Source organism: Lineus longissimus, chromosome 9, assembly GCF_910592395.1.
Source record: "Lineus longissimus chromosome 9, tnLinLong1.2, whole genome shotgun sequence".
NCBI classification, from domain to species: Eukaryota; Metazoa; Nemertea; class Pilidiophora; order Heteronemertea; family Lineidae; genus Lineus; species Lineus longissimus.
The window spans coordinates 19,019,173-19,037,682 of record NC_088316.1 but is presented as its reverse complement, the minus strand read 5'-3'; the positions used below and the strand labels follow the sequence as shown (position 1 = coordinate 19,037,682).

Genomic DNA, 18,510 nt, shown 5'->3' with positions numbered 1-18,510 from the left:
TCATGATCACATCTGTGGTACGGCCTCGTTTTGGGATTTGTCGTAAATACGTCACTGGCGCTGAAGTCTATTAATAGGTGGGGATGACCACGGCGTGCATTGGCACTCTCCAAGCGTCGTCAATGGTGATCATCGTTGCCAAGCCTGTCTCATGCACTGACCTGATTTTGGGAGAAATCTCAACGATCACATGACCTGCTAACGCGGATTGGATATAACATCGAACCGACAAAGCTGAAGGGCGCACGCGCAGTCCTGTATTCAGCATGGCGAGCAAGGTGTGAAAATAAGCGCACGTGTAGCTAATGATAACTGTTTTCTCTTTTGTTTTAGAATTTTTGGGTTTAATGATTGTATAATTCTTTAAGGCATAGTATTGTCCACCAATAAAACAAAACACCGCAGGTATCATGGGGTTTTTGACCGAGTAATCGCCCTTCGAAAAGTTGGTTTTGTTCAGTATGCAATAAACGCATACATTGTTATACGACAATCAAGATGTACAGACCGGGGGAGCTGGCTGTACGTACCCATAAGTCTTTGCGGTAGTCTCGCGCGTACCGGATATAACCTATCAAGCTTTTCTCCTTCAGAGAAATACTGCGTTGCGCTCAACTGCCAATTATGCATTAGTCTGGTGGACACGAGGTTGGCCTTAAACTTGCTTGAAATCGAAAATTTGGACAACACACGTGTACTACAGCGCAAACGGCAGCATTCTGACATATAGAAACATGTGGTCTGATTCTATTTTTACTTGTCATTTAGTGATCACGCGTCCAACCTCGTATGCAGGGTAATGTGGCTTTCTCATTGGTCGAACGTTAATTTTGTTCACAGCCTTATAAGGCACTTGAGCGCAACGCAGTATTTCTCTGAAGGAGAAAAGCTTGATGGGTTATATCCGGTACGCGCGAGACTACCGCAAAGACTTATGGGTACGTACAGCCAGCTCCCCCGGTCTGTACATCTTGATTGTAGTATTGGATCCGCGCACGAATGACATACTTTTGTGTTCCTGCAATGTGTTTTCGAAGGCGTGACTTGCGTTGTAGTAAGTTACAGACCTGCAGCATGCAACATCAGGGCGTTGACAAGTTTCCATTGTATTTTTCAGGTTCCTAATACCCCTAAGGACCTTTCGTTTGACAACATCATTGAGGACGTATCAATAAACCCAAAGAAAGATGTGATTGCTGCTGCTCATATAGATGGCGAGGTCACTCTGTAAGTGTTCTACTAGGATGTATTGTAGTAGTAATTTGCACTTCTTGCATGTAAAGACTTACACATCAAAACATATTGCTTATTTGATGCTTTTTCTATTCCAGCCATTCTTTTTCCTCCACAGAAAGCAACCACCTTCTCATGACCTTAAACCATCACAAAAAAGCCTGCCGTAAACTCAAGTTCTCTACCAGTGGTGAAAGACTGTACACAGCAAGTAAAGACAAATCACTGCAGATAATTGACCTAAACCATGGGAAGGTGTTCCACAAATTCATGAAGGCACATGAGTAAGTCAAGTACAAATAACATTATTTGGGTGATCATTTGAGAAGAGGCTGATAAATCTGTAGAAGACAGGTTGTGACTATGTCTTAGGTTGTGACTATGTCTTCTCCTGGGTGAGGTGGAATTGATCCATTGTTGTCTGTTAGCCTGAAACTAATTGTGTGTTCAGTCTGCAAGTTTTTCTGCTCTTTACTTCCACCTCTGTGAATCAAATGATGCCCTTATCTTCAAGCTTGTCTCCAGTGACTTGTATTTTCATTTCCAGAGCTCCAATCTACAGTTTATTAGTGATCGATGACTACCAGCTTGTGTCTGGTGACGATGACGGTACAGTCAAAGTCTGGGACCTCCGACACAAGGATGCCATCATGGAATTCAAAGAAAACGAAGAATTTATCAGCGACCTTTATATTGATCAACAGAAGAAAATACTTCTAGCCACAAGGTATGTCAGTGTAATGAAACAGTAAATGGTTTCCACTTTAACAGATAAGAAGTTCAATCAACTTAACTATTTCGCTGCGGATGATGTGTATACCAGGTCATGTACATAGTCTCTTGCCATGCAGGTGACGTGTATACTACGTCATGCCCTTCTATAATATTTATTCACTTAGTCACAGCCCATAAATGCGCCATCTAAGTAGAAGCTCCTTGCATCTTTTTCAGTGGAGAAGGAACACTCACAGCATTTAACATCCGGAAAAAGAGGATGGAGTTACAGTCAGAATCATTCGATGCAGAACTCTTGTCTTTAGCAGTCGTGAAAGTAAGGGCTTTTGATTGATATGTTCCTGCTCTTAATGCAAAGACCAGGCTGTGGCACTGTCCTAATTAGGAGGGACAACTGTTCCCAATTACATGTAACAATGTCCACTTGGTTGTGACTATTCTTTGCTGCTGTATCCCCATTGTCCTGATACTGTCAACAAAAGAGTTGTTAGCTACACATGACAGTATAATGTGATACTATTGATGAGGCATGATATGTTAAAACCAGCTATCAACAAAGTTCTAACGAATCCGAATTTCTTTCAGCGTGGTAACAAAGTAGTTTGTGGAACCGGAGAAGGAGTTCTGAGCTTCTTTAACTGGGGTGAATGGGGCAACATCAGCGATCGCTTCCCAGGACACCCAATGTCAATAGACTGCATGGTTCCCATCACGGAGGATATCATCTGTACTGGCTCAATGGATGGAATGATCAGGTAGGCGCATCAGTGACAGCCTGGATGTGTTCGACTGGTAAAATAGTCCATTTTTGCTTTGGCAGAACTCTAACAATACAGAAACAGCCTGTCTTGGGTGGCTGCAGCCAGTCCATGGTGTCTTTAAGCTGGAGTACCCAAAGCTTCTTGTCCCAAGCAGTAGGTGGCGATATAAGACGAACTGTCTTCGTGATTGTGACGATGTCTTTTCTGGTATTTAATCAAGCAAACTCTTTCTTTTCAGAGCTGTAAACATCTTACCAAACCGTTTCATCGGAGTTGTTGGACAGCATGATGGCTTTCCAATAGAGAATATGTGCATCTCTCAAGATAAGACACTGTTAGCAAGCTGCTCACACGATCAGAAAATAAAATTCTGGAACTTAGAAAATGTCAAAAAGGAAAAAATAGATCAGACACGGAAGGCTAAGAAGAGTAATAAGACCAAGACATTGAATACATCGGCCGTGAATAGTAACTTTTTTGCTGATTTGGAGGAGAGGACAGATGAGAAAGTTAATGATTGTGATAATGACAGTGATGATGATGATGATGAAAGTGATAGTGATGAGGACACTGATGATGAAGGTGGAGTGGAGTGTAAGGAGAAGGCTAATGGTGACGATGAGAATGATTCAGGAAGTGACAGTGAGGATAATGATGATGATGATGATGATGATGATGATGATAGTGACAATGAAGAGGGGGAGGAAGATTGATGGTGTATTGTATTATAAACTTGCCTTGGTTGTGCACGATGGTCATTCTCTATCATGGCCATATGTGTGATGGACACACTCTATCATTGACAAAGACCACTCCCACACCCTTTGCTCCAATGGACGGTTATGCAAACCTTGGAGGACATCAGAACTGTCTTTGGTTGTTCTTTACTCTTGCAAACCAGACCAGTTTGAATTACAAACTTGTACTTTATGTTTAGCAGAATCATCACCTGGGATGTCCCGGTTTCATGTGCAAGGACTGGGTGTACAGTACCTATTGTTGTATACCACCAGTATTAGGCTAAATCTAAGTTAGTAACTTTCATTGGGAACCAGGGATAAGGTCTGTAACAGTTTGCATTTAATGATTCACAAGGCTGTGTTCCTGTGCCATGTACATGTACATGTACTAGCATTGCCTTGTATAGATACATATATCAGCATCTTATAAGGCAAACATCAAAAACCTGTTTATTGTTGATGAAATATAAATGATTATATGTTCGATATTCTTGTATCTTTGTGTTGGATTGTTATTACTTTCAGTCAAAAACAGAACGACTTTGTTGATAAAAACTTTATTGAGAAGACGTCACAAAAACGGGACGGTCAATCCTTGAGAAACGGCCTATCCTTGGACAAAAGAAGTAGAGGTCCACTCGCATCTTATGCAAGGTTCTGCCACATACTGGGCTAATGCGTAACTAGGCCATGTACAGACATGGTGCTGTGCTGTTTGCTCTACCAGGAGCTGTCTCAATCCTCGAGGACACGGTTCCCATGTCACAAGGCGACGTTTGTTGACTATGGTAGCTCTCCTGATGTTGCACACTGTTCTCATATCAAACAAATATGAGACCTAGATTATAGAAAATTATATTTCTGTGTTTTATTTAAACAATATACAGTATTGCTCGTGTGTTCGTCAAACTACAGTAAAACCAGTAACGCACCGAGCGAAGTGGACTCTCTTGACCACCAACAGGCACATTCATTACACAGTCTTCTGTTGTGAACTCCGTCAGGATCCGTCACAAACCCTACGAACGGCCGGAGTGTCATATTGCAAATGTCAATATGCTTGCAGCTTCACAGGGTCATGACCATTTTTACAATAATGAAATTTGCATGTCACTTCATGATTCATGTAACTACATCGGACGGAATCAGGTGAAATATAAAGCTAGATGCCCCTTTATCTAAACTTTCTAACATTGTTCGTCAAGCCTTTTTTAAACTCTGCAGCGATCCGACTCGAACCACCTGCACCAGTAGTGAAGCCAATAAAACAAATTGAACAGCCCAAACGCCAAAGGGAATAGCAACCTTGACGCCAATTCTAACTTCTCGGCGTGAGTCAGTTTCTGTTTGGAGGCTTTCTTCCTCACGTTGTGCTGGACTATGTTGTATAAGAGATCTTCATTGTTGACTGCATTGGGGTCCAATGGGGAGGTACCGTTGCTTTCCTTTGAGAAGCCTTCGTTAGTAATTCCTGTGGATATGCTGTAATCGATCTCTGTCTGAAGGTAGAGAGGAAGAGTATGACATCAGTGGAATAAAGCTGCGGTTTGGAATAAGGAAGGCCCCATGCAGACCCATGCAGGGCCCGGTATTTGGCCGGTTTCGCAATACGTTAGAAGCACAAAGGTCTGTGGTGTCATCCAGTCCTGTGCCAATTCATTTACGCGACACTGGTTAGTCATCTTTTTTATAGAAGGAATCAACCAAAGAAACAAAAAACATCGACGATAAAACTGAATGGGATACAGATCATTAGACCATCAAACAGTATAGCTGTCCCCAGTTGGCAAAAGTCATTTCTGAAGAACACGGTCATCCCTGGCAGATATACAACTTAGGGCCACGGAATGAATCCATAGGATATTTGAATCTAATTTCTAATCAGGATGTCGGATGTGAGAAAGAAGAAGGGCACCTGTATGGAGAAGGAGGCGGAGGAGAACGGTTTTTGATAACTGCGCGTGCCTGTGTGCGTGTGCCGAGCAATTGGGAGAGAACACAGATCTTATGTTTGAACCTATCTTGAAGACAGATCAATGCCAGCTCTGGGCGGTGGTGTATTGGGGGAACAACCCGTCTTGAAGACATATCACTGCGAGCGCTGGGATATGGTGTACTGGGGGAACAACCCACCTTGGAGACAAACATCAGTGTAATTAAGTGAGGTCTATGGTCGTGAAGTGCGGTGTTCTATCTACTGGTTGAAGTTTTCGGTTCACTTTTCAGGGATTATGAGTTCGAATCCCGTTGTGGTCGCCGCTTCCTTAATGACAGTTCGTGTGGAACGCGCACGTGAGTGCTGCACGAGCAGCTGCTTCTTGAAAGAGTGTTCCTGAGGAACCTAGTGTCGGCTTTAAACAGCCATTCTGTCTACAGAAGTGCTGACGAAAACCTAGTTATTTAATGTATTAGTAGGGTTCCAGTTTCACGACGTTATTACACAGACTATTCCCACTTACCGCCAGCAACCACATGACATTCAGCTCTCTGACAAGGGTTTCTCGACTGATATCGAGCCGACTACTATCACCAGTACCGTCACCAGAAAGACTCACATTAGGTATCTTAGAAAGAGAGGAATGAGGGAGAAAGCTAATTTGGCCATAGCGTACTCGACGGTGTGGCGATATATCGGAAAGGAATGTACGCCTTGGTACTCTACAATGTTCTCAAGGTCACTTGGTCTTCTAGTCCGCGGTATCCCTCAGATTTGCAGTAGGCTGGGCGTACAGCACTGTAAACTTGGCAACATCGCCAATGTAAATGTGCTGCCGTATGACACATCATGACATAAGTTGTGCTGTATTCGAGACAGTCGCGACGGCCTCGGTTCGATGACACACCGCATAACACAGTCGTTGGAGACCCAGGAAGACCAATGAATCTTCAGATGAGGATAGTTCTTGCAAGATAGCCAACGTCTAAGGACAGAAGGATAGGGGTTGTCTATTCTAAGGTTATAGTGCGGCCTCCACCTGTTTGCGGCTGAAGACCAGCCATAACTTACAGGATCGAATACACCAGTCAAAGAGAAGTGGGGATCTCTCTTCTGCCTTCCGTTAATTCCATGCGACAGAGGGGTCCACTTTAAATTGGGAGTCTTCAAGGCGGCTGTCCGTTCTTCTCCCTGTTCCTCCCGTTTCTATAAAAGAACCCTCGGAGGATGAGCCTATTCATTCGCTGCTAATGGACCATGAGGTATCGCTTCTCTTAACATACTTCCGCAAAACTTCTTCATGCACTAAGACATGGATATACACAACACATCAGGTCACAATCAAGGGAGGGGCGCTGAAGATGCGGGAAACTCTACGATGCTAGCCAATTTGCATGCTTGTCGTCATGATATAACATGCGCGCTGACCATCGTGTAGTATCCATAAACACCCGCTCAAACATTTTGGGGCTGTGTGCATGCGCACCTGTACCTTTTGATTCACCAGCGAGGGTAGAGGGGGAGAGGGTTATGCGAGGGACCCTGGGATGCATTATAGTGCGTGTAGTAAGAAGTGTGCAAAAAATACCCGCTGCAAAAGCGTGATGAATGCCTTTCCATAATGGTCGTTGAAATGACTGATCATCACCAATGCATGATTATCGACCTCGAATGAAAAATAGTCACAACTGAGTCAGATCAAGGACTGGCGCTTTTACTGGAAACCATTTTATGAGACATACGTACCACCTTCTTCCTGGTCGCACGGTTCATCTGGCTCCTGGCTATCACGTTGGCGCAGGCGAACTCGACCAGCGCTCCGAACACAAATACGAGACAAGTGGACATCCACACGTCAATTGCCTTCACGTAGGAGACCCGGGGAAGTTGCTGGTTCACGCCTGCAACAAGAAATCTAAGTAACTATCAATGCATCAAGTAACAGATACTAGCTCGTACGATACATTAGCCATCGCGACAATTAACTTGCTGAAAAAGGGCTCTCGAACGTAAACTGCGGGACATCCTACCGGGGAAAAAAAGTGTCCTGCTCCTCTCTGTGAAGTTGCAAGGGAAATGTTAGTGTTAGTCCATTAAAGCTCTTTTGTAAGCGTGGTCGTCTCTCTATTTTATTTAATTTAGCTTTGACAATATCTCAACGAAGCACCAGTTAAGTCTTCATGTCGACTTTCTACTTGCCTGAGGACTGTGTGGTCATGGTGAGGACAGTGAGTAGACCTAATGAGATTCTAGCCGGCGTGGCGTGGATGTCGAGCCAGAAGTTCACCCAGGACAGAAGCACAATCAGGATACTCGGGACATACGTCTGGATGAGGTAGTAGCCGAAGTCTCGCTCCATGTGAAGCACGAATCTCAAAGAACTGAAGTTACCTAAAATGAGATTGGGTGATTGAGAACAAACTGCCTGACTTGAATGTTTAACGGACGAGGTCCTTCCGAAAAACAGTAGGTTTTATATAAAGGAACACGGAGCATGGTTGTTCGCCTCTCTGACGCGTTCTAAAAGGAGAAGTAAACGGCCATCTTCGACTACTATAACGTTACGTCTAAAAAGTTATTGTGACAGTGTCTGGAACTGGGGTTGGGGAGGGGTTTCCAGACTCCCGAGCCATCTGACACCGAAGTGAATCCAGCAATCGAGTCACGTTGAACCACATAATTGAGGTATTCAAGTTAATACCAGTTGTCGCAAAACTAGTCAGCGACAGTACAACCTTTGTTTGGACGGACAAAGTGTCTCAACCTGTTGAGTAAATGAGGAGTTCGTCCTTTTGTTCCACGTTGGTTTTGTCGATGATGAACTCTGGGAGGAGCATGTCAGTCTCAAAAGTGGTGGAGTGGTCCCCCATGAACTTGTAGGTGATGTCTCGGGCGGGGTAGCCATCTGGAATGAGAGAAATGTCCATTATCGGAAATTATCGGAATATCCGGCTAGTTTTCAACATGTGACGAAACTCAAACTCGTAATTGGGGAAGATCCCAATCTTTCAATTAATGTAAAGAAACGAATATCCGTGCCGAACCGATGTGAAGAAGCTTCAAAAAGTGTTGATGAGAAGGGTTTGATTTATTTGTCGGCCGGCCCTTTTTGCTATTACTTCTTTATGGTCGCATTCAGTTTGTAGTGGTGTACGTACAGCTTCCTATAATGATGTGACATGATTGGTTGTCCATTGGAAAATAGTCCAGATACATGTTGCAGGTGAGGACCAGCGCTATTCTGCAAAACAAAATAAATCATCTGGAAATAGTCAGTCAATCTGGCTCATTAAACGTGTATCCGGCCATAATTACTCAGTTTGTTGATCCTTTGATTTTGTCCTCTAGTTAACCTGCTGCTGTCCTAATTACACGTATATCTCAGTTAGACTCGGTATGAGTGAGGATATCAACGGGATTTTACCTTTGGCTTGTGAGGACAGTCCCATCCGGCGACAACATAAACAATTCATTTGGCACTGTGATATCATGAAGAGAGCCTGATTTCGCGTTGTAGAAAAATGTATCTGGCCTCCACACATCGTTTGTTCGATAGTACCCGAGCGTAATCGAGTCAACGGTGCTGTTAAAGGCCAAGCGATGGTCATTCCACTTTTGTCGGAAATAAAAATCGATGTGGTAATCCTGGATGGTATAAAAAGTTAGAATGAAATAAGCGCCCATCTTTGCAAAAAATATTTTTACAGCAAAATGACGAGACAGGGGTGTCGGCTCCCCCAGCATCTGTTTAGACGGCAAGAGCGAGGTTAGGAGCCCAGACAAGTGGGCTGCAACCTTTTGTAATACGAATCATGATGAAAGAGGCGTGTTAGCTGTTCGACCCATCAGCACCGCGAAACAGGGATGATGACGTACAGTGCATGGCGAAAAAGGAATGACGAAACGTCAGTGTCGGAAAGCGACGGCTAGAAATGCTGACTGCCACCTACCATGGTAATGCCACTGATTGATGAGATAGAGTTGATATGGAACTGCGCCTGAACAACTGTTGGTATCCCTGGAAGAGGAAGACCATTATCACAATTTCTGTTGGTGGTCAAAATTAACCGAGGCCAGGTTTATACGCGACAACATTTCACCATTGATCCAAATATACGTGAAACCATATCAAGAAAGATGAATAAATGGAAAACTCGACCTATTGTCGTTTTCTTAAAGATGTAGTTTCTTGCAAAAGGTATTGGTACTACCCAGTTAAACTTGTGCGTTAGTGATACGCGTCATACAATGCCATGTGGAGATATGCCTTTCCTACCCAATAATGAACCTGGTCTGACTGTCTTGTTGTAATTGGCCAACATGTGGCTGATCATATCCTCTTGTTGCTGGCTGCAATTGATCTCGGGACAGAAACACCACATCGACATAAGGATGCTGAAAGCAGAATCCAGTTACATTATCATTAGTCAGGGTAATTAGTATATGAGTAGGCTGTAGATACGATACAATCCTCGGGTTGTTTTTTTGGCGTAATTACTCCCTTGTGAAAGATTACTACAGTATTCGTTCGTTCAATCCTCCCTCAGGAACATTCATGCTTGTATTAGCTACTTCCCGCAGTCAAGTACGGCACGAGCGAAATGTGCCGGTTCGTTGAGTATGAATCTAAAACCAATAAACTTTCTGGTAATGTACGCTCCTTCTCATGACTTAGTTCTACCAGTTATCAATTGAGAGGGTCAACAAGTGCAGACATTATTTCTGGACCAGATGGACACCCTCTTCTACTCTTTTTGAGTATCCCGTTACCAGTGACTCGCTTTTATAATGTACAATACAACACTAATAATGAGTTTATATTTGCCATATAAGGAAGGCAATCATGAAACCCAACAAATGCTGCCACCGAAGCTAAAAAATGTTACGATGATAGTATTTACATAAAAATGCTTTATTTCTGCCGCTGTGGAAAGCTGTAAATGGGTGCACAGGGAATAATTATATCAATTGAGCCGACTTGCTTATATGAAAGTATCTATTTAATGTATAGACCTTTGATATGGCAATAATAATGAGGTGATACACACTACAATTACCAAATGTCAATGAAGTGTGTGACTCCGATTGCTTGGTTTTCGTTATGTCATGCCATTTATTTTGATTAAAACAACGGAAACAAAGAATTCAAAATCGTGTCAACGTAAGTCGGACAAAAATTAAACTTGTCTTCATAAATCACCTGTTATGCCTTCGAATGAACTGCGGAGTCCTTTATTCGGAAAGATCGTGCTTTGAATTCTAACATTTTCTTTATAGCCGTAAAACCAACATGGGATTTATGGTATCCTGATTATAGGCCTAGGCTAATCTTTTGGCTTTGATCACTACAACAAATGAACTTTTTGCCATGCAGCTATAAGGTTTCATAGAATGTCCCGCGAGATAATTAAACTTCGTGGGGGGGGTCATTTAAAAAGTACAAAACCTACTTTTTCTTTCCGATATTATATTTTCATGGTATCATCCGTCCTTATAACTTTGACCCTCTCACTTTATGAAAATGCCGAAATTATCTACATTTTAAGCACCCGACTGAAAACGTCTGAAATGAACCCGTGACACTTTTTATGGCGGGTGCGTGACCAAAATGACACAACATAGCGCGTGTAAGCAGCCCGGGGCCTTTTTGGAAGGCCGAGAGACTACCTTTGCCGTAAATCTTGTCCATTCACAGGTTATCGCTATAATCTTGCGCTAACCCCAGTCCCCGCCGTAGCATAAAGGTACCTATTAACACCACACACCTTCGTGCGCGATACAAATGATCCGACCAAAAATCGCTTATTAGTGGAAAAAAATTTAACTTACCCTAAAACGAAATAAATCCTGGAAGTCATGCTGATGAGGTAGGGTTGTATTCCGAAACTCCTTGCTTTCCTGGTGTTGATATCGTGATGCTCACCTTCTGATCAGAAAACAATCATTAACTGACATCTCGTCATCATTACTGTATACCAATATGGGCGACTGCTTTATGTCCTTTATTGTATACCTATCAAAACACACGCAATAGTTCCTAAATATTGAACATAGTCATATCCATAAATAATAGTGTATAGTTTTGGTGAAATAATATGTTGAACTGGGCACTTTAAGAACTATAGCGATTTACCTTAGCTTGCTCCCTTGCTCCTCGCACCATGAGGGGGCAGATTTAAGTGAAGAATAATGCAGTGCGCTCACTAAAATATATGATTATGACGTGTCGTCACAAGCGTTATATATGCGTATATATATACATATATCGTGTGAAACCCTAAAACTCTGGACAATATGACCGTTTTAGATTTTCACCGGTATATTTTAATCCGTCATTTCAAGTTCTTTCAAGCTTTCACAATATGTTGTATTTTTTTCTGACCAATATTTGGTTTGACAGAATTTAGCCGCAAGGAACACATGCTATTTCCTAAACGTCATTTCACTTATTTACTTGTCTTGACCCTCTCAACAAGCAACTGGTCAACAGTGTTAAAATGGCCCTCGTACAGAATACACTTCGCTCTTTGCCCCTGTATTTTGTCAACGACTCGTGTAAATTTACATTTTCTTGAAAATGATTTAATAAAGCCATGAAAATGTCTTGGAAATTATCCTTTTCTCTAGTTTGAACTGGATCGCAGATTGCAAGTAATCAGATACTATGAATTCCTGTTATCTGCTATCCCGCCGAGAAAGGAAGAATGGTACCTAGTCGATTTTACAGTACAAGTATTCTATCATGATTCAGTGAACTGTCCTTAAGTAGACATTGTCAGGAAACATCATTTTATATTAAAACCTCAATTTACAACTTTTAGTGGAACTTCCCGTTGCCGCTAACTGAGTACAATGATATTGACAGACTTGGCACTTGAACTCAGACGATTCTGAATGGCTTCACAACATGACTGAACCAGAGTCTTTCAACTAAATCATATATTTGAACTATATATCTACAACACCTAACGTTTCATTGCATTGCACTTAAGTTTGTTTGTACTTGCTTGGTTGGGGAAAACAATTGTGTCAGAATCTCTTCAAATTCATCTCGTCCAAACATATTTGGCGCAAAACGTAACAGAATAAGACTACTAGTACATGTAAAATATTCTGAATAAAACTACGGAGACAATTCAATTGTTGTCTATGCATTCTCCATGGTTTCTCTTTAGCCACATCTCAAAGTCTCCTCTCGTTGTACGCACCTTTGTGTTATCACTGATCGCGAAGACAAAAACTCGCACGAATATCGCTTCGTGTACATGCTTCCTTCTCGCCCCATAGTCTCATTTTTGTGAGAGAAAGGACAGCGAAGTTCGGATCAGCTACAGGATCAGCTGTAGCCTGCCACAGCCACGGAGTCATTTCGAGAGCGACTTGAAGACGGCGTACGGGAGAGACAAGCAAGAACCAGGTTAACGACAGTTGTCTTCTGTCATTACCAACCAAATCTACACCCTCATGAGGCCATAATCTGAGTTGTCTCTCAACACTGACCATATAAGCAGGCTTAGCTGTGACACTGTCCCCGAGACACAGCGAGGGATTTCATTCACAAGCCACCTGGTTGGAAATACTTGGGACAGTGAATGGGGCAATATGGGCTCGATGTACTGCTGAGGCTAGTTGTTGGCCAGGATATTGTATGCGCTAAGCTATCAAGACAGGGAGAGTTTTGACAATAGTTTCATGTTTGGGCCCATCATCACAGTGCCAAGAAACACAGGGGATACTACTTTAGCTTCAGTAACACCAGGAAGGGACGAGTTCATTGAATATAATTTTATTGTCAATGCCAGATACTGCTCTCAACTGTCAAAACAGACAAGTTGTGACATGGTATTCTGCATCTGTCAACAAAACCCTGGCCCTAGTTTGAGAACAGCACGCAGAGTAAGGCACGTACACACTCTGCAGAAAACAGACACAGGACTACATATGTTCATATAACAACATTTATTTGACAGCTGATATTAGTTTACAATCACTGGCAATGTCTTCAATTAGCCAGTAAAATGATTCTTCACAGCTTGTCCTTTTGTGACGAAATCTTTACTGATGTAGAAGTCAGTGGTCAGCCTTCATGCACAAACCTTGGCAAATGAGGTTGTCGAAATCAATGAAAACCAGATGTTGCTAGAATGTTGCACATAATCTTCTCAAGATTCATGAGAATATGGTACCAGGACTCTGTCCAAATAGTCTACTACTGTCGCTTTGGCAGACACACTACCAGCACAATCTTGATCCACATCATCCTACACTTCGATTTACAGACAACACTGTAAAGGTCAGCTGATGCAGGAAATGTATTGTAATTACAAGTGTCTGCTGTGGCAGTGTGTCACATGGTACTCCCCCAGAGTCTTACTCAATAATGTCCCTCTCTCTCATTTACAATATCTATCAGCCTTCATTTTAGCTCTCCTGAAAATTGAATGGGTAGAAATGAGTACAAAGCAGTTTAATATGATAAGCCGCATGCATTTTCTATACATGAAGACTAAGTCTGTATCAACACAATGAATGACTAAAGCCAAAACTAAAACAGGAATGGCGATCCTTTCACTTTCAGAACAAATTACTTTCATGTTCAATCTAACGAACTGGCATGACATCTATTAACAAAATATCTTTAGGAGTCTACTGGAAGAGCTGTTTATTGCAAGGAGAAATTCTTTATCAACGACAATCAGGCACACGAACCTGTCTAACAAAGCTTCATGGAAGTCTCCTTCTTTCCGTGCCCGCTTCAGTTCACCCTTGTCGTCTTGATTCAACTTGAGGCGTCTGTCTTGAAAACTCTGAAACTTCTTACTGGAAAGAGAGCCACAAATTGTGTTATGTTTTCACTATATAGAAACACCTCTTTGCCGGTAATTCAAGAACAACGAAAGCTGCTATTAACCTAGAGAGTTGTTTCCTTGGATGTCCTCATTTGATATCAGGACCCACTTAGAAGTGGACAGTTGTGACTTTGGCTTCTGACTGCCAGAGGAATTTGGCTCCTAAGTTTGAGGTGTATTCGAATACTACTCTAAGGAAGGGACAAGTTACATCACGAAACGGACAAAAGTGTATGAAGAAAGCCCTCATGGACTCTGAAATGTATCCACATTCAGAATTGAGGACTGGTGAATTCAGAAAAGGTTGTGACCACATTGGACTCTTGATATCCACTTTAATGGATACTTACACATAATTAATCTCTGTACTCCGGACTCCACTCTTTTCTTCTTTCGGTCCTTTATCTACCTTCACAATCTTCTCACTATTGGTTCGAATCTAGACAAGTGCAAGATATATAAAATAACATACAATGTTGGTCTTTACAGTTAGCACATTGACGGTGCAACTTGGTTGAATTGACTCCCCTCAATTGGCAAGAGGACAAGGCAAAGACAAGGTGAGTGCAACATTTTTTATCTATTACCTTAATCATTTCCCCCTCTTCTGCCTTGGTGCTCTTGCAGCAGATATCCCCATCATCATTCACCGACATAAAACAGTTGTTACAGCCCAGTAATGCTGTTTTACCCTGAAAATAAACAGAATCAAAATGAGTCAGCAAGGTCAGTGGCAGAATGCATATTCAGAAGATCTCAGACAATCTTTGAATATGAATGGTCTCATTATTAAAGGCATATGCCACTTGTGTAAATTGTATTGACTTGTGGAACATCTGTTAAGAAAACGAAGAACATTTCTCCAAACAGTCCTGTAGGCTAACCTGATGGTGTCCTTCATGCTGTACTCGTAGCATTTTCAAAGCGATGACAGACACCAGCAATATGCACAATCCACACAACACCTTGATCAACCTACATCTTGAAATACAGGTTCCCACTGTTCCCGACCACCAATAGCATCCATTCTACCCACAACCATCCCCTCCGAGCTCACACTCAGGTATTTCCCATAACCAGACTTCAGGGCAATTTTCGTCTCATTGATCTGGAAAGCTGTGTAGACTTCTGGGGGCTCAGGCTCGTCACCTACAATAACAATGAATGATTGAAGACATCTTGTGAAGAGGCAAGTCCTACATAGACATTTTAGCTTTTAAACTGGAAAGAAATATGGTGTTTGAAGAAATTTGCAAAGGATCTGATAAAGTGATATGCAAATGCATGTTGGCCCTGATAATGGATGAGATTTTACTAACATGTTCATTTTAACATCATGATTCATAGTTGGTCAACTTCTTCGCACATTTTACCTTCATCATGTGGAGCCCCCACAGTGAATGTACCATTATCCATAGCATGCATGTATGCCATTGTTGACATTTCTAACGCAACACTGTTCTTGATATCTTGATACGTCTGGACCATCCACCAGCCTCCATGTTTTGCTGTGTCGTCTTCATCAATCTTTGGAATGTCTGGATCGTCCTCATCATGTTTTCTTTTCTTTCCTTTTTTGTGTTTTCTGAAATAACCATGCATACGAGTGATAGGACATGGGAAGATGGCTTTCCTTCAGGCATATCATTCCATCTGTCAAACAAAAGAACAGGCGTGAAAAAGTAGGTGGTTGCATATGAATACCGTTGCATATATCATAAGCCAATGCTGAATGCAAGTTTTTTTGGCACACCCTGTTTAATCGTATTCCTTTCAAAACTTCTGGTTTGACGACTTACTTCTTGTGTTTTTCTCCTTTCAATTTTAATTTACCACCTTTCACGAATGTGTACGAATCAGCCATTATATAATTTGAATTTAGATGGCTTGATTATTGAGGTTTCATTGAGGGAATTGCTCACAAAACATGAAATTGTAAACAAGAAGCACTCTACTGCCATCTAACAGGAGAATGACGAACTAAACAGGTTTACAGAAAACCAGGATTTGGGACAGGTAACTGGCACATGGAGACATAGTCACAATCAGACGGACGGTGAATGCGAATGGCACTAGCTTGGGATCATTGGGCTTCTGGTACAATGAGGTCCAAGACGGAGGTCCATAAACAACCTAGGAGGACATAAGTGATGGTTCCAGTTTTGCAGCCTACACTTGGCTGCAGGGAGGGTTGAGATCTCTGGTCAATGCAGTTTGGCTCTTGACAAAGCTGAAGGAAGCTCCATCCCAGTTCTATACTGCAATGGTCAGAACACAACGACACAAAACGAAGGATTTTGGTAATGATACAAATTGCATGTCTAATCATTCATCAATTATTACAGAATACATACTATGGTAACCATGGTAACACATATAGACTTATATCACTTGTACAAAATACAATACATCGAGTAAGTTGATGATTTTTTTTGATAGTCATGAATGTAGCGATGGTCTGTGGCTGCCCTTCATGTCCAAAACTGACATCAATTAGGATTCTTTAGCATGGACTTTGCATCAAAAGGTGAGGTCCTTTTACTGGTCATGATTTTGTTACCAAATCCAACTCTCAGCATGTGATAAACTATTGACTTGTATAATGTCCCACACATGAGAATAGTTCAGAAAAAGTTGTTGACTATGTGTTTCCGAATTCATTCTTAGCTTGCAATTGTGAGCTTTGATACATGTACCTCAGCAAAGTCATTCTGACTCATCTTGGTTGACTTATCAAGAGTGAGCACAGGTCACATACATGTAACTGCCTTGTCCTAAATCTGTACACCACAACCTGTACTGCAGGGTCAAACTAAAAGTCATCACATTTCTCTAACGAAAGACTTAACCGATGCCACATTGCCTTATAAAAATTCTCCTACATTCCCTGTGATATTTTTTGCTGAAACTTAGTCGTGATAGCCAAAGAAGTATCTATAAATCTTTCGACACAATTTGAGAAACAAGTTGTCGTTCGTCCATCCAAAGAACTCCCTGGTTTGTCCATACACTTCTCCCAACATTGGTCCGTTAACCGGTGTACTTGGGTCTGGTAATTTGCTTTTTGTTGTTCGATCATGAGGAATTGTTGTAATTCAGCATCGCCACTATCGCCAGCTCCACCTCCAGAACCAAACCCACTGAGGCTGCTACCACTACTTCCAAAAGAATCGAACGATGACATCATGGGATTCTGAAAAATAAAAGTATGGGTCATAATCTGGAGGAAAATCAGCTGGCTAAGAACAGAACGCATCCTTGTATTTTGTAGGTAGGCCTTTGAACACCCACATCCTACTGTTGGTGTGAGGATATCAGACCAATACTTCATCCCCAAAAGACAGACATGAACCTTGGGTTGGCTATAACTCATGAGATATGTCGACCTCCGAGTAGGCCTACAGTTACAGTACGTCCACATACGAGCAGTACCATGATCGTTACGTTTAGTGGGACATCCGGAGGAAAATGATATATTCTGGGCATATTCGTATTTGAAAAGTAGGCCTTTGAACGCCCACATCCGACTGGTGGTGCGAGGATCTGTTGACTGTACGTAGTACCGTCCATGTGTACAGTACACCGTACAACGGTACATGCGACTGTACAATACATCAGACTCGGAGTCAGAGTCATCTAATCCCGGACAAAGATATCGTAAGACTAGATATCGGTAGATAAACATAACTGTACTAGAATCCGACATTCAGACCAGTACTAGGCAGAACAGGGGCCTAAGTACACAATCAATTATTGGGAAAGTAGCTTACTTTACACTCTAATATTACTCTAATAATGAGTTTATTGCTGCGCTTTCAAACGATCTTCGTGCTCTCGAAAACACATGCAACTTCCGGTCTCTGGCGCTTGCGCAGTCAAGCTTTAACGAAGAGCAACCCATTCTCCAAGCGTCGTCAATGGTCGTCATTGTTGTCAAGCCTATCTTGAACTAGTACTGTCTCTGCCACAGTTGGCGCGCCACATTCTCCAAGCGTGGTCAATAGTGAGCTTTAATACCTAGTCTCACTCGACCTACTGTCTCTGCCACAGTGGCTCCCCACATTCTCCAAGCGTCGTCAACAGTAGTCATCGTTGCCAAGCCTCATTCGACCTACTATCTCTGCCACAGTTGGCTCGCCACATTCTTTAAGCGTCGTCAATGGTGATCATCGTCACTCGACCTACGTCAAACGGTTGCATGTAAAATTCGACAGACGGCCCGAAGCCGGGAGATTGAGAGCAACCATCGCAACGCG

General features: G+C 42.2%; 3 protein-coding genes across 4 annotated transcripts; 1 reads left to right on the top strand and 2 right to left on the bottom strand.

Annotated features, from left to right (window-relative positions):
* The first annotated feature begins 229 nt into the window (after positions 1 to 229).
* On the top strand, positions 230 to 3,965 carry LOC135493503 (WD repeat-containing protein 55-like). Of its 2 annotated transcripts, XM_064780881.1 has the most exons (7): positions 230 to 278; positions 1,118 to 1,227; positions 1,332 to 1,517; positions 1,781 to 1,960; positions 2,185 to 2,284; positions 2,554 to 2,723; positions 2,968 to 3,965. In XM_064780881.1, the coding sequence occupies exons 1-7, from the start codon at positions 267 to 269 to the stop codon at positions 3,440 to 3,442; spliced, it is 1,233 nt and encodes a 410-aa protein (XP_064636951.1). In that variant the 5' UTR covers positions 230 to 266; the 3' UTR covers positions 3,443 to 3,965. The 2 variants fall into 2 exon arrangements, with proteins under 2 accessions (XP_064636951.1, XP_064636952.1); XM_064780882.1 differs by lacking the exon at positions 230 to 278 and having other exon boundaries at positions 1,139 to 1,227; positions 1,352 to 1,517.
* A 706-nt stretch (positions 3,966 to 4,671) lies between these two features.
* Positions 4,672 to 9,089, bottom strand: LOC135494102 (glycine receptor subunit alpha-2-like). Its single transcript, XM_064781853.1, has 7 exons — positions 8,830 to 9,089; positions 8,564 to 8,646; positions 8,170 to 8,310; positions 7,605 to 7,796; positions 7,152 to 7,306; positions 6,477 to 6,611; positions 4,672 to 4,968 (listed from the first exon to the last, which is right to left on the bottom strand). The coding sequence occupies exons 1-7, from the start codon at positions 9,087 to 9,089 to the stop codon at positions 4,681 to 4,683; spliced, it is 1,254 nt and encodes a 417-aa protein (XP_064637923.1). The 3' UTR covers positions 4,672 to 4,680.
* A 4,120-nt stretch (positions 9,090 to 13,209) lies between these two features.
* On the bottom strand, positions 13,210 to 16,208 carry LOC135494172 (protein FRG1-like). The gene is made up of 7 exons (XM_064782013.1): positions 16,054 to 16,208; positions 15,628 to 15,839; positions 15,234 to 15,403; positions 14,842 to 14,946; positions 14,605 to 14,693; positions 14,115 to 14,225; positions 13,210 to 13,835 (listed from the first exon to the last, which is right to left on the bottom strand). The coding sequence occupies exons 1-7, from the start codon at positions 16,116 to 16,118 to the stop codon at positions 13,799 to 13,801; spliced, it is 789 nt and encodes a 262-aa protein (XP_064638083.1). The 5' UTR covers positions 16,119 to 16,208; the 3' UTR covers positions 13,210 to 13,798.
* Positions 16,209 to 18,510: the final 2,302 nt, after the last annotated feature.